This window comes from Leucoraja erinacea, chromosome 1, assembly GCF_028641065.1.
Source record: "Leucoraja erinacea ecotype New England chromosome 1, Leri_hhj_1, whole genome shotgun sequence".
NCBI lineage: Eukaryota > Metazoa > Chordata > Chondrichthyes > Rajiformes > Rajidae > Leucoraja > Leucoraja erinaceus.
The window spans coordinates 90,170,593-90,198,480 of NC_073377.1; the positions used below are offsets into that span (position 1 = coordinate 90,170,593).

General features: G+C 40.8%; 2 protein-coding genes across 3 annotated transcripts in view; both read right to left on the bottom strand.

Annotated features, from left to right (window-relative positions):
* LOC129699137 (ADP-ribosyl cyclase/cyclic ADP-ribose hydrolase 2-like) overlaps nt 1–27,888 on the bottom strand; it is a 263,707-nt gene that overhangs the window by 165,403 nt on the left and 70,416 nt on the right. The gene's annotated exons all lie outside the window — the stretch shown is intronic.
* cc2d2a (coiled-coil and C2 domain containing 2A) overlaps nt 1–27,888 on the bottom strand; it is a 137,499-nt gene that overhangs the window by 76,385 nt on the left and 33,226 nt on the right. For both annotated transcript variants that reach the window (XM_055638802.1, XM_055638794.1), the window contains 3 exons: nt 22,097–22,195; nt 17,832–17,936; nt 8,041–8,244 (listed from right to left, as the gene is read on the bottom strand). In XM_055638802.1, coding sequence (XP_055494777.1) covers nt 8,041–8,244; nt 17,832–17,936; nt 22,097–22,195 — 408 coding nt within the window. The remainder of the gene's footprint in view (nt 1–8,040; nt 8,245–17,831; nt 17,937–22,096; nt 22,196–27,888) is intronic.

Sequence of the window (27,888 nt, forward strand, 5' to 3'; positions counted from 1 at the left end):
CACGGTCAAGGGGGAGATAAACAATCAAGAACATATGGGAAAATATTATTTAACCAGAACCATGCCATTCATGGTAACACATCACCATCTTTTCCACATTATAAATAAAAATAAAACTTCTGGGAATCATAAAAAAAAGAGGGGGTTGGAAATTGGAAATAAAATCTGAAATCCACAGCACCTGTGGAAAGAGGAATAAAGTTAATGTTTCTGGTTAAAAATCCTCTGTCCTAATTCGAGAAGAGAGAAAGCAAGTTAATTTTAATTTGGAAACAGGGTGGGTAAGGGATGGATAGAAATCCAAGGGCACCGTGGGAAGCTCGAGAAGAAATTGTAATATGACCCCTGAGATATGTGGATCAAAGTTAGACATGGTGAGGTGCTGGAAGACTGGAGGTTGACTAATGTTGTGTCTCTATTTAAGAAGGGCTGCAAAGAAAAGCCCGGTAATGATGGGCAAGTGAACCTAACATCTGTGGTAGGAGAGTTACTGGGGAGGATTCTGAGGGACAGGATATACATTCATTTGGAAAGACAGGGGCTGATTAGAGATAGTCAACATGCTTTTTGTGTGTGTGGGAGATCACATCTCATGAATCTGATTGAATTTTGTGAAGAAGTAACCAAGAAAATTGACGAGAGCAGGGCCAGATATTATCTATATGAACTTCAGCAAGGCTTTCGATAAAGTTATGCATGGTAGGTTGCTCTGGTAGGATCGCATGGATTCCAGGGAGAGCTTGTTGATTGAATACAGAATTAGCTTAATGGTATGAAGCAGAGAGGGCTGGAGGAAGTCAGTGTGTTGCTTTTCCGACTGGAAGCCTATGACAAGCGGTGTGTCTCAGGGATGGTGCTGGGTCCATTGCTTATATTGTTTATCAACAATATAAAGACATGACAAGCAAGTTTGCAGAAGATTTAAATAGGTGGGGGACAGTGAAGATGGTTATCAAGAATTACAGTGGGATCTTGATCAGCTAGGCAAGTGGGCCGAAGAATGGCAAACAGAGTTGTTCGGCAAGGATGAGTTGCGCTGAAAGCCTGTTTCCAGGCTGTACGATAAAGAACATAAACAATTCTTCTCCTCAGAAGCCTGACCCGCTGAGCAGATCCAAAGTTTTCTCTCTTTATTTCTGATGTTCAGCACTTTCAGTGTTTTGCTTTTCAACATATATAGCAATTAACTGCACGGTGGGACAGCGGTAGAGTTGCTGCCTTACAGGGCCTGCAGCGCCAGAGAACCGGGTTCGATCTCGACTACAGATGCTGTCTATCCGGAGTTTGTACGTTCTCCCCATGACCACGTGAGTTTTCTCCGAAATCATTGATTTCCTCCTACATTCCAAAGACACAGGTTTGTAGGTTAATGGGCTTGGGTATGTATACTTGGTATTAGTGTAAATTGTCCTTAGTGTGTGTAGGCTTGTGTTAATGTGCAGGGTTCGTACTCAGTGGGCTGAAGGGCCTGCTTCAGTGCTGTATCCCTAAACTAAACTAAAAAACTAAATTGCTTTGGTAAATCCGTCATGCGTCTTTGTGACTTAATTGAAAATTTGCAATGCTACAATGTCAATCAAGTCTTACGTCCAAGTTGTACGATAAAGAACATAAACAATTTAACATGCTGTTAAAATGGATTATAATTCAATTTTTTGTTTAGTTATTTAGTTTGGAGATACAGTGCGCAAACAGGCCCTTCGACCCACCGGGTCTGTGCCGACCAACGATCCCCACATATTAACACTATCCTACACCCACTAGGGACAATTTTTACATTTACCAAGCCAATTAACATACAAACCTGTGTGTCTTTGGAGTGTGGGAGGAAACCGAAGATCTTGGAGAAAACCTACGCAGGTCACGGGGAAATCGTACAAACTCCGTACAGACAGCACCCGTAATCGGGATCGAACCCGGGTCTCCAGCACTGCATTCGCTGTAAGGCAACAACTCTACCACTGTGCCACCGTGACCGCCCTTTAAAATTGTATATTGTCCCTAGTGTGTGTAGGATAGTGCTGGTGTGCAGGGATCGCAGGTCGGTGCGGACTCAGTAGGCTGAAGAGCCCGTTTCCGCGGTGTCTCTCTGAACTAAACCAAACTACAGTGATATAGCGACACAATGAAAATCCTGTTTGCAGCAATATCAAAGTCACATAGTCTCAGGATCGAACCCGGCACCCTGCCGCTGCAAGGCAGCAACTCTACTGCTGCGCCACCATGCCTCCCATTTCTTAAAATTAAATTGGAGTAATTTCATATCCAAGTTATTATATCATTGTATGAATGAAAGTTAACAGAACTTTGCTTGATTTCAAAAACCGTGGTTCCTTATTTTCATGTAAATTGTGGGAAGACAAACAATTTTGCTTTCTGCAGCATACAGATTTGGATGCTGACTTTGTTAAATCCATTGTTAAACCATATAACCATATAACAATTACAGCACGGAAACAGGCCATCTCGGCCCTACAAGTCCGTGCCGACACAACTTTTTTTCCCTTAGTCCCACCTGCCTGCACTCATACCATAACCCTCCATTCCCTTCTCATCCATATGCCTATCCCATTTATTTTTAAATGATACCAACGAACTTGCCTCCACCACTTCCACTGGAAGCTCATTCCACACCGCTACCACTCTCTGAGTAAAGAAGTTCCCCCTCATGTTACACCTAAACTTCTGTCCCTTAATTCTGAAGTCATGTCCTCTTGTTTGAATCTTCCCTATTCTCAAAGGGAAAAGCTTGTCCACATCAACTCTGTCTATCCCTCTCATCATTTTAAAGACCTTTATCAAGTCCCCCCTTAACCTTCTGCGCTCCAGATAATAAAGGCCTAACTTATTCAACCTATCTCTGTAACTTAGTTGTTGAAACCCAGGCAACATTCTAGTAAATCTCCTCTGTGCTCTCTCTATTTTGTTGACATCCTTCCTATAATTGGGCGACCAAAATTGTACACCATACTCCAGATTTGGTCTCACCAATGCCTTGTACAATTTTAACATTACATCCCAGCTTCTATACTCAATGCTCTGATTTATAAAGGCTAGCATACCAAAAGCTTTCTTTACCACCCTATCTATATGAGATTCCACCTTCAAGGAACTGTGCACGGTTATTCCCAGATCCCTCTGTTCAACTGTATTCTTCAATTCCCTACCATTTACCATGTACATCCTATTTTGATTTGGCCTGCCAAGGTGTAGCACCTCACATTTATCAGCATTAAACTCCATCTGCCATCTTTCAGCCCATTTTTCCAAATGGCCTAAATCACTCTGTAGACTTTGGAAATCATCTTCATTATCCACAACGCCCCCTATCTTGGTATCATCTGCATACTTACTAACCCAATTTACCACACCTTCATCCAGATCATTGATGTACATGACAAACAACAAAGGACCCAACACAGATCCCTGAGGCACCCCACTAGTCACCTGCCTCCAACCCGATAAACAGCCATCCACCATTACCCTCTGGCTTCTCCCATTCAGCCACTGTTGAATCCATCTTGCTATTCCTGCATTTATACCCAACAGTTGAACCTTCTTAACCAACCTTCCATGAGGAACCTTGTCAAAGGCCTTACTAAAGTCCATATAGACAACATCCACTGCTTTACCCTCGTCAATTTCCCTAGTAACCTCTTCAAAGAATTCAAGAAGATTAGTCAAACATGACCTTCCAGGCACAAATCCATGTTGACTGTTCCTAATCAGACCCTGTTTATCCAGATGCTTATATATATTATCTCTAAGTATCTTTTCCATTAATTTGCCCACCACTGAAGTCAAACTAACAGGTCTATAATTGCTAGGTTTACTCTTAGAACCCTTTTTAAACAATGGAACAACATGCGCAGTACGCCAATCCTCGGGGACTATTCCCGTTTCTAATGACATTTGAAATATTTCTGTCATAGCCCCGGCTATTTCTACACTAACTTCCCTCAATGTCCTAGGGAATATCCTGTCAGGACCTGGAGACATCCACTTTTATATTTTTCAAAAGTGTCAGTACTTCTTTTACTTTGAACCTCATAGTATCCATAGCTACTCTACTAGTTTCCCTTACCTCACATAATTCAATATCCTTCTCCTTGGTGAATACCGAAGAAAAGAAATTGTTCAATATCTCCCCCATCTCTTTTGGCTCTGCAGATAGCTATCCACTCTGTCTCTTCAATGGACCAATTTTATCCCTCGTTATCCTTTTGCTATTAATATACCTGTAGAAACCCTTTGGATTTACTTTCACCTTACTTGCCAAAGCAACCTCATATCTTCTTTTAGCTTTTCTAATTTCTTTCTTAAGATTCTTTTTACATTCCTTATACTCCTCAAGCACCTCATTTACTTCATGCTGCCTATAATTATTGTAGATCTCCCTCTTTTTCCGAACAAGATGTCCAATTTCCCTTGAAAACCAGGGCTCTTTCCAATTTTTACTGTTTCCTTTCAACCGAACAGGAACATAAATATTCTGTACTCTTAACATTTCCCCTTTAAATGTCCTCCATTTCTCTTCTACATCTTTCCCATAAAACAAAATGTCCCAGTTCACTCCTTTTAAATCATCTCGCATCTCATCAAAGTTAGCCTTTCTCCAATCAAAAATCTCAACCCTAGGTCCAGTTCTGACCCTCTCCATAATTATATTGAAACTAATGGTATTATGATAACTGGACCTGAAGTGCTCCCCAACGCATACCTCCGCCACCTGTCCCGTCTCATTTCCTAACAGGAGGTCCAGCACTGCCCCCCCTCTAGTAGGTACCTCAATGTATTGCTGCAAAAAACTATCTTGCACACATTTTACAAACTCCAAACCATCCAGCCCATTTACGGAATGTGTTTCCCAGTCTGTGTGGAAAGTTGAAATCTCCCACAATCACTACCTTGTGCTTACTACTAATATCTGCTATCTCCTTACATATTTGCTCTTCCAATTATTTTCCTCACTATTTGCCTGGAAAAGGTGTTTTCACTTTGCATTAGTCGGAAAGCACACCAATGGATCACAAAAATAAGTCATTACACATTATAAACCAGCTTAATCTTTGAAAAGTGTCCCATATCATGATCTGATTGAGTGCCACAGATTACTGGGAATAAGTCACAGAGTGATACAGCACAGAAACAGGCCCTTCAGCCAAGTGAATCCATGCCAAACATAAATCATCCAAAGATAAAGTGCCAAGGACACGAAGCTGAGCTGATTTTTGTCCTCTCACACCATCCACAATCTCATGTGTTTCTCGCAAGACCTATTCAGATAGTGATCTAGATATGCTTTATTGCAACAGTACTATAATGAAGGCAACTAACAAATGACACCACTCATTGCTATTTTCCAAGTTCTTTCCTCCTTCAAAAATCTTGTAAAACCGAAGCATAACTAGACCAGAATAAAATGTACCTATGTTTCATTTTTTATTTAGTTAATTGTTGAAAGGAAGTTTGACAGCAAATGTTGGAAACAGGGAAAGTTAACAGAAAACATACATAGAACAATACAGCACAGGAACAGGCCCCTCAACCCACAATGTCCGAGACAAACATGATACTAAATTAAACTAATCTCCTCTGCCTGCATTCCCTGCATGTGTCTATCTAAAAGCCTCTTTAATGCAGCTATTGTATCTGCTTCCACCACCATCCCTGGCAGCGTGTTCCAAGCACTCACCCTTCTGTGTAGCAAAAACTTGCAAGCACGTCTCATTTAATCTTTCTCTCGTTGACCTTAAAGTTCTGCTCTCTAATCTTTAACATTTCCACCCCATGAACAAGGTTCTGGCTATCTCCCCTATCTATGCCTCTCATAATTTTATATACTTCTATTCTATCTGGTCTCCCTCAGCCTCTGATATTCCAGTGAAAACAATTCAAGTTTGCCTAACCTTTCCTTATAGTCGATGCCTTCTAATCCAGACACTATTTTCATAAACCTCTTCTGCACCCTCTACAAAGAGCCCAAATTCTTGTAATAGCACATGACTTCCTGACTTTTATACCCAATGGCCGAATCAACAAAGGCAAGCATACGCTAAACCTTTACTATTACCACTTTCAAGGAACTAGGATCACATCATAGAATCACAAAAAAACACTTATGTAAACCAAAAGAGGTCGGGGGACTTTCACTTCCGAATTTTATGTATTATTACTGGGCAGTGCATATTAAGAATATGATTTATTGGTTGGATAGTTCTACACAACAGACAGAATGGATAAAAATGGAGAAGGAGGATTGTCATCCTTGTAATATAGGAACGATCCTCTTTTCCCCCAAAAAACTGAATAACACAATATATAAGAAGAACCCAATTATATATGGTACAATAAGAATTTGGAAACAAATAAAATTATCTTTAAAATTAAGAAATCTATCACTGTTAATGCCAATAGCGAATAACCCTTTATTTAAACCATCTCTTATTGATAAGACATATAACCAATGGGAAAGTCTCGGAATTAGAAGGATCAGGGATATGTACGAAATGGGAAACCTACTATCATTCCAACAACTACAATTAAAATTTAAATTGAAAAACAACCAATATTTTAAATATCTTCAGATTTGCGACTTTGTGAAAAAATATATACAAGGATATCAAAAAGTAACTCCTGACATTGGAAGAAGCAATGAATATTGAAGCTGACTCACAAAAATTAATATCTTATTTATATAATAGTATTCTAAATATAGACCTACCATCGACAGAGGTACTTAGAGAAGAGTGGGAACGGGAATTAATGATAAAAATTACGAAGGTTAAATGGGAAAAGTACCTGATATATATTCACAAATGTTCAATTAATGTAAGACATAATCTAATTCAATTTAAAATTGTAGATAGATTATATTATTCAAAAACAAGATTGAACAAATTTTATCCAAATATATCCGCCACTTGTGATAAATGTCTAGCCCAAAAGGCAACTATAACACACTCCTTAGTTTCCTGCATAAAACTTTATAGATTTTGGAATGATATTTTTGAAATACTTACAAAATTATTCAAGACAAGAATGGAACCTAATACTGAAATGATTATATTTGATGTAATGGAAGATGGGAATAAATTGAACACATCTCAAAATCTATTCCTTAACTATGGTTTAATAATAGCAAAAAAATTAATACTTAAATTCTGCACGGGTACATCAATACCAACGCTTAAAATGTGGATTGCAAGTATGTTGGACACCGCTCATCTTGAGGAAATGCGATTCCTCCTAATGGATAAATCAGACCAATTCATAACGAGTTGGTCTCCATTCGTTGTTTTTTTGGAATCATATGGTGCAACACAATTGTAAAAAATAACTGTTTCAGGACTGGACGAGGGTTGGTCAAGACTATAAATAATGATCTCCTTTTCTTTTCACTATTTTCTCTCTCAACTTTCTTCATTTACTTGTTTTCTTTCTTCACACACTATATATTTCACATCTTTCTATCCTTTACTATCTAACTTCTTTTTCTTATTCTCATCTTTTTTCAATGTAACAACAAAAAAAAAAGTTGAAGTTGTACATAAAATGTATTATGAAAATATATATTAGGCACTTTGGTGCCATATGACTGTGCTTACTTCTAATAAAATAAAATATTAAAAAAAAATATATATATAAAAGAAAAAAAAAAAAAGGAACTAGGGAACTATTAAAACTGTCATGCCATTAATTGTATATTTTACTCTTATAGCCGACCTCGCAAAGTACAACGCCTGACTCTTGCTCAGATTACACGCATCTATCATTTCTCCACCCATATATGTAACTGACCCATATCTCACTATCCTTTGATAGACTTCCACACTGTGTGCAAAAAATCACAAAGATCAGAGGGCCCAGCACAGATCCCTGCAGTCCACCACTGCTCACAGACCTTGAGCCAAAATATAACTTACTTTGTCTTCTATGGTATGTCACTTTTGGATCCAAAATATTGAAAAATAATTGTTTCAGTAGGTTACTGAAACACTAGGCAACTTGTATTTCCCTGGAAATTCAACAATGTTATACCTTTCCTTCTTCCTCCTTTTCCTCATCTTTGCTGACTGCGGACTCTTCACCACCCTCCTCTGCCGCTTCCTCTTCACCCTGATCAACGTCATGAAGTGTTTGCGGGTGACTCCTCACTTCTGACCCTTCGTTTGAATCTTCAGGTTCAGGATCAAAATTGAAGGTGAAGAAGTTGTATGCCTCCTCAGTGGATGGGAACCCTTCCTGGAAATATAGAATAATATTAGTTTAGAAGTCTGTGATTGGTCATCTTGTTTCATTGAAGGAAAACATGAATAGATTGAGTATTGCCGGATTTCAAGTTTATCCTGGCTTCTTTCCACATTACAAATATTTGTAGGTTTAGAATTTGGAGATTACAACACAGAAACGGGCCCTTTGGCCAACCGAATCCATGCCAACCAGCGATCAGCCCATACACTAGCACTATCCTACACACCAGGGACAATTTACAGTTTTACCAAAGCCAATTAATGTACAAACCTGTACGTCTTTGGAGTGTGGGAAGAAAGTGGAGCATCCGAAAACTTACCTGATCACAGGGAGAACCTACAAACTCTGAGTAGACAACACCCATAGTCAGGATGTAACCCAGATTTCTGGAGCTGTAAGGCAGCAACTCTACCGCTGCGCCACTGTAGCAGTTAGGATAATTGTCTACGCTAAATTATCCCTGGTGCTTGGTCAGAGCATCGGGGAGGAAACTTGAGAGAATGTTTACAGAAAGTGAGCAAATGAAATATCTCTGAGAGCTGCCATAGACAAGTGACCTCCTTCTGGCGATGCAGGCTCGAAATACACCATGCACTTATTACATTTGCAAAGTTTTGATGTTATTTGTTCAAATAAAGGATTAAATGCAAAATTATGCATACAAGTCAAAACCAGTATCTGTACTATTCACTTTGCCTCAAAAATCATGACTTCTATAGTTTCCATTAGCAATACAAAACCACTGTTGCACAACATCAGCAAAGGAAACAGTCAACAAATTCCATTCCACTGCATGAAAGACAGTTGTGAGCAGTTTTGCGCCCCATATCTGAGGAAGGACGTGTTGGTGTTGGAGAGAGTCCAGAGGAGGTTTACAAGAGTGATACTAGGAATGATTGGGTTAATATATGAGGAGCATTTCAAGGCTCTAGGCCTGTACTCGCTGGAATTCAGAAGGATGAGGCGGGGATCTTATTAAAATCCACTGAATAATGAAAGGCTCTGATAGAGTGGACATGTGGAAAGGATGTTTCCAATAATGGGAGAGTCAACAACCAGAGGGCATAGCCTCAAAATAACAGGATGTACCTTTAGAATGGAGATGAGGAGGAATTTATTTAGCCAGAGGGTGATGAATCTGTGGAATTCATTGTCACAAATGGCTGTGGAGGCCAAGACATTGGGTATTTTAAAAGTAGAGATTGACAGGTTCTTGATTAACAAGGGCACCAAAGGTTATGGTGAGAAAAAGGAGAATGGGGTTGAGAGGGAGACACATCAGCCATGATTGAATGTGGTAGCAGACTTGATGGGCCGAATGACGTAATTCTATTTCTATGTTTTATGGTCTTAGAAACATAGAAAATGGGTGCAGGTGTAGGCTATTCAGCCCTTCGAGCCTGCACCGCCATTCAATATGATCATGGCTGATCATCCAACTCAGTATCCTGTCTGAAGAAGGGTTTCGGCCCGAAACGTCGCCTATTTCCTTCGCTCCATAGATGCTGCTGCACCCGCTGAGTTTCTCCAGCATTTTTGTGTACCCAGTATCCTGTACCTGCCTTCTCTCCATACCCCCTGATCCCTTTAGCCACAAGGGCCACATCTAACTCCCTTTTAAATATAGCCAATGAACTGGCCTCAACTACCTTCTGTGGCAGAGAATTCCAGAGATTCACCACTCTGTGTGAAAAACCTTAACTGGAATATAATCTGAGAGATGCTGTCTACCCATAACACAAAAATTAACAATGTTAAAATAAATCACATCTATCCATCTGTTATTAATACTGTAGTAAAAAATAATCAATCTTGGTAAATGGTATTCATTCTAACAAAGGCATAATTATTATTATTTTTTTTTAATTTTATTTTTATTAGAAGTACAGTAAATTACAATAATACACATCAGATGTATCTTATTACATTTGTTGTGCCACTTCGTTTTTCGAGCTTTAAAAAAGATAGAAATAAAAGAAGTAAGGAAAGTGAGCAAGAATCGTGAAGGTGCAGGAAAGTGTTGGGAAAAGAAAGCCCCTTAGGGAGGAAGTTAGAGAAGGAAGTAAAGAAAGGAAATAAGACCCTAGAAACAAAAGAAAAAAAAGGTAACACAAAACTCGCAAAAAAGGATATACCAACCGTGTTTTTTAAATTTATTGCCAGATCCTGGTACCATTTATATTTTAAATTACTATTGCACCTTATGCTTGTAATAGTTCCATAAATGCAGACCAAGTCTTTTGGAAGTGGTCTGCTTTGCCTGCTAGGAGGAGTCTCATCTCTTCCAAGTGTAGTGTTTCAAACATGTTTGAAATCCACATTTTTATTGTTGGTATTGGAGCATTTTTCCAAAATTTGAGTATAAGCTTTTTTCCCATTATTAGCCCGTAATTAAGTAAGTTCTTTTGAAACACGTTTAATTTGGGGTTACCTTCCGATATTCCAAAAATGATCCATTCTGCTTTTGGTACAAGTTTTATTTTAAATAATTTTGTGAAGATTTCAAATATTTCGTTCCAAAATGTTTGGATTTTTATACAAAAAACAAAAGAGTGTGCTATGTTAGCTTCTTGTGACTGACATTTATCACAAATGGGTGAGACATTGGGGAAAAGTTTATTTATTTTAGTTTTTGAATAATATAGTCTATGTAATGTTTTATATTGAATTAGAGTATGTCGTACGTTGATCGAGCAAAAAAAAAACACACAAAAAAAAGGCTTAATTAAAACCTCCTTTCAAACAAACCAATGAAAAAAATTATGCATACATTAAAGCTTCCCACATCCTGGTTCAAATATATTCTACTGACATATGCCTCCAATATTTTATTGTATAGGATAGATTGTCTAAAAAAAAGTATTCTGATAACATTTATGCCCCGAGTCAATATACAATTAATATACAACTATTCCTGACCTCAGGTGCTGTCTGTATGGAGTTAGCAAGTCTCCCTGTGACTGTGTGGGTTTTCTCTGGGTTTCCCAGTTTCCCCCCACATCCCAAATGTATGCTGGTTTGTTGGTTAATTGGCCTCTGTAAATTTCCACTAGTGTGCACTGTGATGTGGAAGTGGGATAACATAGAACTAATGTAAATGGGTTGGCATGGATGATGGGCCAAATGACCCATTTCAATCCATCAAAAAGCTGACAGGACTTGAATAAGTCTGAAATTATACTCTCATACCTGTGCTAAAATCTCTTTACCATATGTTATGAACATTGGGAGTATATCATGTGATAGAAGCAGAATTAGGACATTCGGCCCCATCAAGTTTACTACACCATTCAAACATGGCTTTCTCTCCCTTCTAACTCCATCCTCCTTCCTTTTTCTAATAATCCCCGACACCCATACTAATCAAGAATCTATCTACCTCTGCCTTAAAAATATCCACTGACTTGACCTTCAGCCTTCTGTGGCAAAGAATTCCACAGATTTCCCACCCTCTGACTAAAGATGTTCCTCTTCATCTCCTTCCTAAAGGAATGTCCTTTAATTCTGAGCCTATGATCTCCAGACTTAGACTCTCCCACTAGTGAAAACATCCTCTCCACATCCACTGTCCAAGCCTTTCACTATTTGTTAAGTTTCAATGAGGACCCCCCCCCCCCCCTTGTTCCTTCTAACGTCCAGCAAGTACAGGCCCAGTGCCATCAAACGCTCATCATATGATACCCACTCTTTCCTGGGGTAATTCGTAGCCTGAACCCTCTCCAGAGCCTGTACATCCTTCCTCAGATATGGTGCCCTAAGTCGCTCACAATACTCCAAATGCAGCCTGACCAGTGCCTTATAGAGACTCAGCATTACATCCCTGTAATTGTATTCCAGCCCTCTTTAAATAAATGCCAGCATTGTGTTTGCCTTCCTTACTACTGATTTGACTTGCAAATTAACTTTTTGGGAATCCTGCACCAGCATTCCAAAGTCCCTTTGCACCTCCGATTTCTAGGTTTTCTCCGCATTTAGAAAATAGTCTAATTTTATCCTACTATCAAAATGCATGACTCCACACTTTGGTACACTATATTCCATCTACCACTTCTCTTCCCACTCTCCCAACCTGTCCAAGTCCTTCTGAAGAGTTCAAGAAGGAACTGCAGATGCTGGAAGATCGAAGGTACACAAAATTGCTGGAAACTATATGGAACTTCTGAAGAGTTCCTGCTTTCTCCACGCAATCTGCCCATCTATTTTCGTATCATCTGCAAACAGCCACAAAGGCTTCAATCCTCTCATCCAAATCATTAACATACAACGTGAAGAGTAGCACCCCTAGCACCGACCCCTGCAGAACTCCACTAGATACTGGCAGCCAACCTGAAAAAAAAACCCTTATTAACACTCTTTGCCTTCTGCCGTCCAGCCAACCTGCCATCCATGCTAGTATCTGCCCTTTGAATCATAGAAACATAGAAATTAGGTGCAGGAGTAGGCCATTCGGCCCTTCGAGCCTGCACCGCCATTCAATATGATCATGGCTGATCATCAACTCAGTATCCCGTACCTGTCTTCTCTCCATACCCTCTGATCCCCTTGGCCACAAGGGCCACATCTAACTCCCTCTTAAATATAGCCAATGAACTGGCCTCAACTACCCTCTGTGGCAGAGAGTTCCAGAGATTCACCACTCACTGTGTGAAAAAAGTTCTCCTCATCTCGGTTTTAAAGGATTTCCCCCTTATCCTTAAGAATCCATGGGCTCTCATCTTCCACAGCAGCCTCACACATGGCACCTTAACAAATGCTTTCTGAAAATCTAGCAAACAACATCTACGGACTCTCCTTTGTATATCCTGCTATTTACTTCTTCAAAAAACTCCATCCAGCAGATTTGTCAGGCAGGATCTCTCCTTCACAAAACCAGACTGCACAGAAGCAGATCCTTCAGATCACTGAATCTGTGTTGACCATTGAGCACCCATTTATAAAACATTTCTATCAATTCCATCCCCCATCACCCACACAGCAGAGCCAATATACCCTAAACAATTAACCACCCACTACACATAATTTGGTGATATGGGGGGGGAAACTGGAGAAACAGTAAACCCACAAGATCACACACATACTTGCTGCAGACAACACCAGAAGCCAGGATTGAACTAACAATAATAATTTTTTATGATCAGCCATGATCATATTGAATGGCGGTGCAGGCTCGAAGGGCCGAATGGCCTACTCCTGCACCTAATTTCTATGTTTCTATGTTTCTAATTCAGCAAACACAGATAGGATAACATTTATTAAGTACATATTTGTGGTTATTCCACATTACAAATAAGGAAGGTATGATAATAGTGTTATGATCTAATTGTATGTGATAAATCTGTCCACTTCACAGTGAATAAAAACATTTCTTCATATGTTCCACGATCTAACAGATTATAGAAGTGTTCTAAGCAATGTTTTACAAAATTGGTTACAAATGTTCAAGGACAATTGAATGCTAATATCATTACTAAAGGTTAAGATTACATCACCCCAAGTAAATCTGGTAACAAGCAAACATCCAATTTCACTGTTAACTGAAAAATCTGAATTTGGCAACTAAAGCATCACCATCTGGAACCACTCAATTGAATACACTATAACAGGAAACTTTCTTTTATTTGCAACGGTATACCAATGAGTTTTTATATGAAACGAAAGAGCAATGCTAAAATTGTAAATGAGTTGCAGATGCCAAAATCAATGACATAAATGACTTTGCTTTTTGAAGTTGCAACCAAGTGAAACCAAAAGACCTTGAATTATCATCATGACATCAGGTGCATCAATCCCTCACTTTCCTCCTTTCTTTTTGATTCTAAAAGATTAAAGGTTTCTTAGTCATTTTTATGTGGGTGGGGGAAAATAGAAACTAAAGACCTGGTCGGAGATGCGTTGAAATGTTTTTGCCCCCCCCCCCCCCCCCCCCCCCCCGGCGGCCTACCAACTGGATTGGTGCGGCCTTTCCTGCCGGAGCTTCAGCGACGGCGCAGCACTGAATTCCATCGCGGAGTGGGCGATGCCTTACCGAGGATCGCCTGTGTTGAAGCCATCAAGAACACCATGGATCTGTGGTCACAGCCTCAGCCACAGCAGCACTGTTTAACATCGCGGAGTCCTTCTTTTGCACCCACCCGTTTTTGCTCGACCCGTGGACTTCGGGAGCCGTGGTCTTAGTATGTCTTCGGAAAGTCCATTTTCTTCCATTCCGATGCCGGAGTCTTAAAGGGCATGAATTTCATCGTTGCGGCGGCGATGTGCGCAGGGATCAAAGGCCCGACCACGGGGAAAAAGAAAAAGATGACTGAACCGTTTACCTCAGTCACTCCTGGTGGGGATGTTCATATTAAACTCTATCGTCTTTTTTTATTCATATAGCTCCGAATCGCCAATAGAACTAGAATTGAAGAATTGAAGGCTGTATATACTTGACAAACTTAAATTAATGTTTTGAAGATCTAATTAAAGTAGTGGATGGGGCAAGGATTTGTCTAAAATCAAAATGCTGCAGATTCTGGAAATCTTAAATGTATACATCCAGTGCAGGTCAAGCAGCATCAATGGAGAGAGAAAAATATTTAATGTTTCAGGTTGAGGACATCTCATCAGCATGTCTAATGCAGTCTTTTATATTAAATGCTAGGACATACTTGACTAAGTTATAGAACCATAGAATGTGGAAACAGGTACTTCAGCCCAACTTGCCCACACCGGCCAACATGTCCCATCTACACTTGTCCCACCTGTCTGCGTTTGACCCATATCCCACTAAACCTGTCTTATCCATGTACCTGTCTAAATGATTCTTAAACATTACGATAGTACCTGCCACAACTAGCTCCTCCGGCAGCTTGTTCAATACACCCACCACCCCTTGTGAGAAGAGGTTACCCCTCAGGTTCCTATTAAATCTTTCCCCCCTCACCTTAAACCTATGTTTTCTGGTTCTTGGTTCCCCTACTCTGGGCAAGGACTCTGTGCGTCCACCTGATCTATTCCTCTCATGATTTTGGACGCCACTATAAGATCACCCCTCATTTAATTTAATGTTCCTCACATAAAATTGCAAACTAATGATCAATAGGCTGGTGTGGATTAACGGCAACATTTTGAGTGGAAAATGAAATGGTGTGAGCAGAAGATGATAGAGATTAGTGGAAGTGGGCAAATCATTAATTGAGAGGAGATATAATGAATGTGTCCCAAACAATTTATGTTGGGAAACTACCCACTGATAACTTTTAGAAACAGCACAGATGATATAATCACTCAGCGTATTCAAATTTACTGATGAGACTTATGAGTCCTATTCCTTGATCATTAAAATGTCATCGACAGGCTGCTCAGTCCGCCTCGCCAACCTGATCTCTCGGTTGCCAAACATATTAATTCCCTTTCCCATTCCCATATTGTCCTCTCGGTCCTAGGCCTCCTCCATCGTCAGAGTGAGGCCAAACATAAATTGGAGGAACAGAACTTCATATTTTGCTTGGGCAGCTTACAACCTGGCAGTATGAATATTGATTTCTCTAACTTCAAGTAACCCTTGTATCCCCTACCTCTCCGTCCATCCCCCGCCCTAATCATTCTAGTTTTACTGTTGTCCTGCTGAGTTTTGTTGCTTGCATGACTCTTAAATCACTATCCTACAGCCAAAAATGGATCAGTGTGGACTCAGCATTTACGTGATCATCATTGCTTTCTACATTTCTTCCATTCATTTGTCCTAAGTACCGGCTACATCTCTCGTTTCACTATCCCCCGACTCAGTCTGAAGAAGAGTCTCGACCAGAAACGTCATCTATTCCTTTTCACCAATGATGCTGGTTGACCCGCTGAGTTACTCCAGCTTTTTGTGTCAGTCCAGTTTAAACCAGCATTTTCAGTTCCTCCCTACACTTCTGCTGGTTGGCCTAATTCCCTTTATTCATTTTGCAGGTTCTCTGCCCTTTCCTACCCATGCCATATGTTGCAGATTCATCAGAATGATAAAGATTGAAGCTTTGATTGCATTCGGTGCACAGTTTGGCTTTGATTCAAAAGAACAAGATATTACAGGAAACTGATAACATTCTTCAGAAATTTGAGGAGATTTGGTATATCACCAAATATTCTATCACACTTCTGCTGGTGAATGGTGGAAAGCCTAATGACTGGTTGTATCATGGCCTGGTTCAGTAACTCGAATGCCCCAGAATATCGGGGGTTGCAGAAAGTGATGACCATTGACCATTCCATCAGGAGTAGTGACATCCCACCATCAAAGGATCTACAGGAAGTGCTGCCTCAAGAAGGCAGTTAGTATCATCAAAGACCCACACCATCCTGGCCACACTCTCATCTCGCTGCTACAATTGGGAAGAAGGCACGGGAACCTGAGAAGTTACCTCTCTGTTCAAGAATAGCTTCCTCCCATCAGCCATTAGGCTCTTTTATTCCAAACCATTCACAATTCAGCTACATACCATTTGGCTTCCTAGTTGCTCATTATATCTGCACAACACTAATCAAAACCCTACCTCAGCATCACACTACAAAGTGCACTACATAATTTGCCTTGCACTATTATTGTTTGGTTATAGTATAACTGATAATTTACTGTATTTTTATTTACAGCGTTGTTGATTTAATATGCCTGTTAAAGTCACAGCAAGGAAGAATTTCATTGTTCCACTCCAGGTATATTTGATGATTAAACATTTTTGAGTCTTGTCTTGAGTTGATAGAGTAAATCCACTTCTGCTGGTTGGAAAAACAGAACAAGACAGCCTTGCTTAAAAATGAGAGCCAAGCCTCTCAGGAGTGAAGTTTGGAAATGTAGTCAGACAGAAACTTGGATACCCTCAAAGTTGAGTTGCAGATCATCTATGATCTCATTACATTGTCTTCAAGTCAGTTATAACTTTAAGAATGGAGACAAAAACCTGTACATTTGAAGTACAACTTATAAAAGTTGTACTTCAAAAGATCTATACAATGGATCAATTCTTTATAACAAACTCACTTATTCCAAAGCATTCATACCATTTGCCTTCCTAATTGCTTGCTAAATACTTGTGCTTGCACAATAACTCTCCTTGTTTCAATTACAAAGCTACCCAGATCTCTCTGAATTCCAAGATTTTGGTGTACATGGTGTTTATTTTTTCTATCAAAGTGAACAGCATCACATTCTCTTAAATTATGCAACACTTTCATTGCCCACTCACTTTCTATCAACTGTTGCAGATTGCTTGAAACCTCACAGTTTAGTTTCCACTTGGATTTTTGTTGCCCGCAAATTTGTAGAGAATACATCAAACCAAGGGCTGATATCTGTAACATCAATGTAGATTTAGGTTGTTGGTGCACCAGCACTCTCATGGCAATAGACTGGGTAAGGAATGTTGTATGAACTCTCCAGATTAATCACAGCTTGTGCATTTTCTTTATCTTGCCATCTGCCACATTGAAGCATCATCTATCTTCAAAATACCTAATTAAGGATGATGAACCTTTAACCAAAGTTGGTTTAACATCTTGCACAAATAGAATGCAATGCATGAAGAAAAAGAGTGTGCCATTGGTTTACGAAGACTTGCCTTTGGTTTTGGCTTCAATCTACTTGCTATCTCACGAAACCTAACCCTTGGAGGAGGAATCGGTGATTCAGCATCTCTTGGTCTCTTCGCATATTCTTCATCAACCTGAACAAACAACAAAAATATTGAGTTAAGGTATTATCATTGGAAAAAATGCATATACCATTGTACATACAAGTTCGCACACGTTATTAATCCCATTTTCCTGCCTTCTCCTCCATAACCCTTGACGCCAGTTCCGATTTAAAAAAAATGTCTATCTCTGCCTTAAACATATCCACTGACTTGGCCTCCACAGCCCTCTGTGGCAATGAGTTCTACGGGTTAATAGACAATAGACAATAGGTGCAGCGCCATTCACTGTAATCATGGCTGATCATCCACACTCAGTACCTGGTTCCTGGCTTTTCCCCATATCCCCTGACTCCGCTATCTTTAAGAGCTCTATCCAACTCTCTCTTGAACGCATAAAGAGAATTAGCCTCCACTGCCTCATGAAGCAGAGAATTCCACAGATTCACAACTCTCTGTGTGAAAATTTTTCTCATCCTTTCAAAATGGCTTACCACTTATTCTTAAACTGTGGCCCCTGGTTCTGGACTCCTCCAACATCGGGGACATGTTTCATGCCTCTAGTGTGTCCAAACCCTTAATAATCTCATATGCTTCAATAAGAATCCCTCTCATCCTTCTAAATTCCAGAGTACCCTTGGACTAAAGAAGCTCCTCCTCACCCCCTTTCTAAAAGAACACCCTTTCATTTTGAGGCTATGACCTGCGGTCCTAGACTCTCCCACCAATGGAAACATCCTATCCACATTCACTCTATCTCTGCCTTTCACTATTGTGAACGTTTCAACAAGGTTTCCCCTCAACCTTCTAAACTCCAACGAGCAGAGGCCCAGTGCTTTCAAACACTCATCATACGCTAACCCACTCATTCATGGAATCATTCGTGTAAACCTCCTCTGGACCCTCACCAGAGCAGCACATCCTTCCTCAGATATAAGAGACACTCTGGAGGGACAGTCATATTTGAACACAGCAAGAACCATGAACAATTTAATTGCCCTATCGGGACACATAACAATAAACTCTCTTGAATCTCTTGACCTCTTGACGACAGGCAGAACAATCCTCGGTGAGACGCACACAAAATTCTACACCACAAGGCTGGAAAGTTATAATAATTTCTAAGTTATGGCATTTTGCAATTTGAAATCATACTTCATGCTTCACAAATGAACCATTTTCCACATTAATGAGGAAATTAGACCTTGCTGTTCTGAGACAAATTTGGCATTGGTCACTGGCAGAACAAAAGTTTAATAGTGCTACTAACTCTGCATAATTTAAAGGTGGTCTTCCTGACCAAGATCCAGCTTGGCACTGTGAAACTGCCTCAGTCAGGGCTCCTTTAACCTACTTACTTTCCTCAGGTTATTCATTGTCTACACCCTTGCTCTCACCTCACAAGCCCCCATTCCATTCCCACAAAGGTTCCTCTCCTCCTTCACAGTTCTGTCCCTCAGATCTTACTGGTTCATGGTTCACAGACCCTGCAAGCAGTTCCTACCTCCCATGCCTGGATTCTCAAGGTCCCTTCAACAACATTTTAGCTTTCTCCTCCCACTTTGATATATTCTCCTCCCAGGCCGTTGATTCCCTGACACCGTCTGGATTCTGCAACAACCCCCCTAGGCATCAATACATAAGCTCTCTTGAACTCCAGGTCTTAATTCTTGCTCTAATATCCTCCACCAGACTCCAATTTGTAGGACTTGGCATCTTCTTATCACAGACGCTGCAGAAAGTATTGCTTATGCTGGTCTGATTATTAACCAAGAAATAAAATGTTCTTTATGAAATATAAACAAAGCTACTTAATGCTTTACAATCAACAATTATTAAATGAATTACAAACTCAGTCTCTGAGCCAGGTTAAAAGGTTCATATTTTAAAATAAACGGCCACTGTAATCCAGAGCAGATCAAACTCAGCTGAATTAATTGTGCTGTTTGTTTACCCAGTAGATAATTAGAGTCATATGTCCAGCATTTCATCAACTGCAGTGCAGACTTCTTCATAACAACTCCATTAACTTTTGAAGTTTGCTTGTCTTCATGTTGTTCTCAATGGTAAAAACAGGAGAAATATTAATTGAGGACCTTACCCATTTCCTGGGGCTCCTTACGTAGATGATCATTTTGGTTTCTGAAGTGTCCCATTCTCTCCCTAGTTACAATTTCCCCCTTATTTTTATGCAATTGCAAACAACTACCAGCTTGTCATTTTCCAGGTCATATCATCATTTTTTGGATTCCATGCCAACATGGAGAAAAGTTAAGAAAGATACAAATTTCTGTGGGCAGCCAAATATAACATAGAAAATAGGTGCAGTAGGCCATTCGGCCCTTCGAGCCTGCATCGCCATTCGATATGATCATGGCTGATCATCCAACTAAGTATCCCATCCCTGCCTTCTCTCCATACCCCATGATCCCTTTAGCCACAAGGGCCACATCTAACTCCCTCTTAAATATAGCCAATGAACTGGCCTCAACTACCTTCTGTGGCAGAGAATTCCACAGATTCACCACTCTCTGTGTAAAAAATGATTTTCTCATCTCGGTCCTAAAAGACTTCCCTCTTATCCTTAAACTGTGACCCCTTGTTCTGGACTTCCCCAACATCGGGAATAATCTTCCTGCATCTAGCCTGTCCAACCCCTTAAGAATTTTGTACGTTTCTATAAGATCCCACCTCAATCTTCTGAATTCCAGCGTGTACAAGCTGAGTCTATCCAGTCTTACTTCATATGAAAGTCCTGCCATCCCAGGAATCAGTCTGGTGAACCTTCTCTGTACTCCCTCTATGGCAAGAATGCCTTTCCTCAGATTAGGAGACCAAAACTGTACGCAATACTCCAGGTGTGGTCTCACCAAGACCCTGTACAACTGCAGTAGAACCTCCCTGCTCTTATACTCAAATCCTTTTGCTATGAATGCTAACATACCATTTGCTTTCTTCACTGCCTGCTGCACCTGCATTCCTACTTTCAATGACTGGTGTACCATGACACCCAGGTCTCGTTGCATCTCCCCTTTTCCTAATCGGCCACCATTCAGATAATAGTCTACTTTCCTGTTTTTGCCACCAAAGTGGATAACCTCACATTTATCCACATTATACAGCATCTGCCATGCATTTGCCCACTCACCCAACCCATCCAAGTCACCTTGCAGCCGCCTAGCATCCTCCTCACAGCTAACACTGCCCCCCAGCTTCATGTCATCCGCAAACTTGGAGATGTTGCATTCGATTCCCTCATCCAGATCATTAATATATATTGTAAATAGCTGGGGTCCCAGCACTGAGCCTTGCGGTACCCCACTAGTCACTGCCCGCCATTGTGAAAAGGACCCGATCTGTACTCGCTAGAATTTAGACGATTGAGGGGGGATCTTATAGAAACTTACAAAATTCTTAAGGAGTTGGACAGGCTAGATGCAGGAAGATTGTTCCCGACGTTGGGGAATGCTAACAAGGGGTCACAGTTTAAGGATAAGGGGGAAATCTTTTAGGACCGAGATGAGAAAAACATTTTTCACACAGGGAGTGGTGAATCTGTGGAATTCTCTGCCACAGAAGGTAGTTGAGGCCAGTTCATTGGCTATATTTAAGAGGGAGTTAGATGTGGCCCTTGTGGCTAAAGGGATCAGGGGAGAGAAGGCAGGTACAGGATACTGAGTTGGATGATCAGCCATGATCATATTGAATAGCGGTGCAGGCTCGAAGGGCCGAATGACCTACTCCTGCACCTATTTTCTATGTTTTTATCTCTGAAGATAATTACCTCAGTGTACAGAACACATGGTCTAACAAGCAGCAGTGATCCCAGTCCTCCTATACGCTTCAGACACCTCGATTACCCATAACAAACAGTTTAATGCACTAGAAAAATACCACCAAAGATAATCAAATCAGTGTCAGTGTTCTTGCTCAGGATAACTGCTCCAGTACTGAGGCCCTATTTACTCTCAGTCAGCTACACTGGGCGGGCCACATCATTGATATGCTCAACACCAACCCCCAAACACAGGCACAACCTTGTAATGTGAGCGTACAGTAACTCTGTGTGAGGGAAAAGAGTGCACCTTCACACAAGCCAATGGAAAGCTAAGACTGGGATGAGGTAATAAAATTAATGACAATAAAGCTTATATTAAAATGAATGACTAACATATTAAAGTGCTTTTTCTCACCTCAGTATCAAATTGAGTGATTGATGATTGGTCTCCGAGGTCTGTTGGATACCGAGAGGCACTCTCTTCCTCTTGCTGAAGGGCGCTTTGAGCCTTAGACTAGACAATGTATTTTAAAATGGGAGTTATAATTGTACTATGCACATTCACATATTTTACTTAAATTTTGTCGCAAGACTAAAGCAAACCATCTCTTTGTATCCACAAAACATGTTGCTGATCCTCATTTGTGTCAGTTTGATAGTTCCAGGTCCGTCAGCTTCACACCAGGACAACAGCTGTCCACCCAAATAGTCCAGATGACGCTTATAGCATTAGCATTGAAAGAGATGAATGTCCAATGGCTATTGAATTTAAGGGTTAAATTATGAGTTTCAATTATTTTAAGGATCTAAAAGATGATTTTTTCATTTATGTCTAACAAGTTAACCTTAAATTCAATAGAGCCATGGACATCAATCTCCTTCAATGCTAATGGAATAAACAACATTTGGACCATATTGAATATTTAAATTCAAAATGGAAAATATTAATGGAAATTGTAAGCATAGTTAGTTATTCAGTTCATAAATGGGAAACTAGTATAAAGAAGCAAACAAACCTTAATATTACAATAGTAAAATGCTGAAATATCAGAACTTTAATATTGTTCAAACCAACATAAGTTCAGAGAAGGACACAAAATGTTGCAGTAACTCAGCAGGACAGGCAGCATCTCTGGAGGGAAAGAATGGGTGACGTTTCAGATCAGCCAAAATGTCACCCATTTCTTCCCTCCAGAGATGCTGCCTGTTCCGCTGAATTACTCCAGCGTTTTGTGTCAATCTTCAAATTAAACCAGCATCTGCAGTTCGTTCCTACGCATAAGTTCAGAGAACCCGTGTCCATTTGTCAGATTCAAGTATACAAACAGCAATCGAGCAACAAATGGATTACACAAACAGCTCCTATTAAAGATGTTTACGCAAAAGGAAAGATTTTGGAGTAATAAAAAAAAAATGAAAAGTGTTTCAGAGGCATAGATAAATGGATCATCAGTTGTGCAAGGCTGCCATAAAAACTCTTCTACAAGGCTAATAGCTGTTCTTTAAAAAAAATGCTAAATTGTCTGAACAGTAAGAGGCAATTTCTATTGCAAAATACAAAACCATTCATCATTTTTTAAAGTATTATACATGACTGCAACTGCAGACATACAGGCAAAGGTCTTCCTGAGTAGAGCACATTGCATTCTACCTAACTAACCTTCTCCAGATGGTGCTGCTCAGCTGGCCCCAGAGCTAAACTGCATGACCCTGGTGGGAGGCAGAGTCAAGTGGATGGGCCAGAGCAGTGATCTTCAAGAGCCGATAATAATAATAATAATAAATGTTATTTATTGTTGGGCGCCTTTCAGACATCTCAAGGATACCTTACATAGATTAACAGGAATATAAACATATAATCAGAGTAAAATAAATAATAAAGACATCACAGAGACTCAAACTAAAAACAGAATTCAGTCCAAAAACAAAAAATCAAAAACACAATGTGAAGAGAGAGCAGCGGCAGCCAAATGGCCTCAGCTCTGACATTTGTCCATGCTCTCAATATTTATTATTGCCTCTGAATTCACCTCATATTTAACTTTTTAAATCTATTAAAAAGTAAACATACTAAATTACTTAAAAATAAAAACAATCACTAAAATCCTCTACAAAACACAATTAAAAAAAATTAAGCCAAACATAAAAAATGCAATTAAATTCTAACCTATATTGTAACAGTCCTACAATCACCATATAAATATATGGGCCTATAATCCTGCCCCAGTCTATTCTGGTGTATGACGCGTAACAGATCACCCACTGCAAGTGATAGGAAAAAACAAATCAGAGCAGTCTTCTACTCCACCACTGAATCCCATTTATAGGCTATTAGAGAAGTTTAGCCAGAGAATGGCTGACAAAGCTTGACCAGCAAGTTTGGGATGCACATATTTGTACAGAAAGCCTAAAACGTGCAAGAATATAAGGATATTGAGAAAGCTGAAATACCCTTTAAGACCTAATAAAATATAGGTTTTACTTCGGAGTCACGTGAGTGACTACGTGAAGAAGGGCCGTCCGTCTGCTTGCGCGTCATTACGTCTGAACGCAACACGCACGACGGACCGGCAGGCACTGTGGCCTCCCAGGCCGTCAGGATGAGCAGGTAAGGAAAGTTGAATCACTTACCTGCGTTCTTTCGGGCTTGAAGTTTTTTTTTTCAGAGCCCAGATGTCGAGGAGACAGCCCGCGGGGATGTCGGCTGCCAAAGACCACAGCTTTCCAAATAGCGGGCGACGGTCTTGTTCCTGACATTAGCGCCGATAGCAGAATCGGCAGGAGACTTTGTGCGGGAGCAGGAGCTCCATGGTTGTCCTGCGGGACGTAATGCCACCCGCAAGTCTAAACAAACCCGTTGACTCAGATGAGTCCGGGGAAGTGGGATGCCCTCCCTCAACGGAGAGCGTCTGAGGATGACTTCTCCGACATAGAGCAACTTATGGAAAAGTTGCTCCAACAATGATCTGCTCCAAAGGAGGGAGCAGCATCAGCACGGCCCACAGCAGTGCCGGTGCCGGGAGCCTCACACATGGGGCAGCCCAATGTCTTCCCCATTGGAGAGGGAACTACATGTGGAAGAAACCACTCTGAATCAGAGTACCACAGAAGAGGGGGGGGAAACCATCCCAGGGACAAGCAGAAGAAAGGAAGTAAGTAAGTAAGTTTTACTTATATTGCACTGTTTAACTCAACACCAAAATGCTTTACATGAAAGGAATAATAATCTTCAATACAAACAAACAGGAAATAAGTGCTTCTGCAATCATCCAGGTCCCACTGGGTGCTTCCCTGGATCGAAATCTAGCAATTGACAGCCCGGGTATTATGGAGAACCCGCAGGCAGCACCACCTGTTTTCAGGGCTGCACAAATGTCTCCTGTTCTGAGGAGAGGAGCCTTCATGGTCCGTTTCAGTCTGACCAAAGCTAGAATCTAATTTAGGTCCGCTGGAGGGGCCATGTCAGCACAGGTATCCTCAGGGGCCTGCAGCAGCACCCGTTTTCAGGGCTGCCTACGAACCTCACTCTCAGTGGAGGGGAGTGTGAATGATCAGTAGGTAACTGATCTCGAATTTAAAGTATGAACATACTGAAGCACATGCATATGGCCTCAAGAGCCAGCAGTTGGCAGAATATCCGCACGCTACAATGCCGGCAATGGAGCGCTATCAGCCGCCGAATCCTCTCTTCAGGTAAGACCAGAAGAAGGAAGCAAAAACTGTCGGACCAATCAAGGTACCTACCATAAGCAAATCATCAGTAGGCGACAATACACCCCACACCTCCATAGGGGTAAAGCGGTTCACTGAATCCGGTGGTAGCTTGAAAGCTGGGCACGGAAATATGATCAGAGTCGTCTTTCAAGGCAGACTCAAAATAATGGCCAGAATTGTCCTACTAGGCAGGCTCAGTATGATGAGGGTTTCAGACCAGACCCAAGCAGAGGTCAGGAGAAACATGGAATCCACACTCCCTACCAGTCCTACTCCCAATCAAGGAGAGAAAAGGAATCCGCATCAGGGGCCTTTGGGCTTACCACAAGACCACCGGTAGCCATGGAGGTAGGTGGGTCTGGGTTTACTGAAACAAGGGATTGTGGACCAGTTACATGTTGGTAATTTACTCTTGTGTTTTTGTTCAAAATGACAATAACATGAAATTTCAGAACTGGTTTTAAAAACAGATAATAACATGTGATTATTTTTACTGCACAACTTACACAGGTTCCAAGCAGACTTGGAACTCGGACTGGAATTGTCTTCGAGGCAGGCCCAGTATTTTTGGGCAGGATTGCCATTCAGGACATGTGACAGATGGAGGATGTCACTTCATCCAGGTTTAACTCATTTGTGCAGTACAGACTTTTAGAAACAGTAATTTTGTTACGGTCCAACTACTGTTTTATAGGAGCTTCCTATAAAATGGTCACATGGCATGCATCGACCTCAAAGATGCATACTATTCGGTTTCTATTCACTAAGAACAGGAGATATTTGAAGTTTAACTGGATGGTATGGATCTGCCAAATGGGTTGACATCAGCTCCTAGACTATTGACAAATCTACGGAAACCAATTCTGGGTCTACAAAGGTCTCAGAACCACATAGTAATGGCATATTTGGACAATTTCATTTTGGAGTCACCAAGAATTGGCAGAAGCATCAGTCAAAGCAAACCCAAAACCCTGTTTGATAGAATTGGTTACCTCATCCATCCAGTTAAATCAAAATTGACACCTACAAGGGTAATTGATTACCTAGAATTTACTATCAAAAACAGTAAATATGTTGGTGACTTTGCCCAGGGGCAAACGACTATATTAATCAAACCTGCTATGACCTGATAGTCAAATACTAGCCATCTATCAGGCAAACAGCGAGTGTAATTGGCAAATAGTAGCCGCATTTCCAGCAGTACGTACGGGCCTTTGCATTACCAGAATTACAGCGAGCAAAGAAACAAACACGCAGATTCCATGCAGGCAATATTGGCAAGCTATGGATTGCCAGCAGAGGCCATTGTTGAATAACTAAGGTGGATAACGAACGTGAGAAAGCGCAAAGTAAATTTGCTTGAAAGCCATCGAGGGTTCTTCAGACCTATGCAAGCGGCTAAGGATGGGGAGCCACTAACACAGTCTAGAGCTGTGGGGGCAGATGGAATGAGCAGGAGTCTGTAATTCCCCAACACATGGAATCAATTACCCAGAATTGTTGGGGGCACAATTTGGACTCAAGGGGTTCTGTAGCAATATGCAACTGGTGCTTGTTCAAATTCAGATTGATAACACCACTGCGGTGGCACATATCCACTAACAAGGGTGGTGTAAAATCTGTATCTTACGATAGATTGTCGAACCTCATTTGGCACTGGTGTATCAAGAGGAATATTTGGTAAATCTACAAGGTAGATATAACACGGTGACAGATGCTGGATCACGGATGTTTAATAACAACACAGAATGGATGTTGAATCAGGCAGTATTTAACGAAATAACTACACGATTTGGCATACCAGATTTTGATCTATTTGCATCTAGATTAAACCATCAGTTACCCAGATATGTGTCCTGCAAGCAGGATCCAGGAGCAAAGGCAGTGGATGCTTTCTCCCTCAATTGGGGAGGATTGTTTATGCATGCTTTCCGCGAATTTGTCTCACAAAACGATGCTTGACCAAAATCAAGCAAGACTAAGCCACAGGCATATTGGTAGTGCCAGATTGGCCTAATCAAGCCTGGTCCCCAAATAATTTGGGAACTATAGTCCAGCCAGTTATGGCTGTACCCAAGAGCAGGGACCTCCTAGTGAACCCAGTTACAGGGAGTAATCATCCACTACACGGACGTATTAACTTGTTGGTCTGCAGATTCTGAGGAGACCATTTCAAGGCATAGGACTGTCCGAACAAATACAACACAGTTCGGATAACAGATGTCTTGGAGTTTCCTATCAACTCTGTACTATAACTATAAACAAAGTTATAGTGCAATCAATAGTGCTAGAGGCGCACTCTCCTCCTATCTGATGCTGCAAGCAGGGCACGGGTCGATAGGAATGCACCCCTTTACAACAAAATTCATGAAGAGAATTTACAATCTAATACCTCTAAGACCAAGGTACACAGACACATGGGATGTGAACATGGTACTAACCCTACTTTGACAGTGGGGACCGCCTATAACTAACCCTGAAGGTGGTATGCTG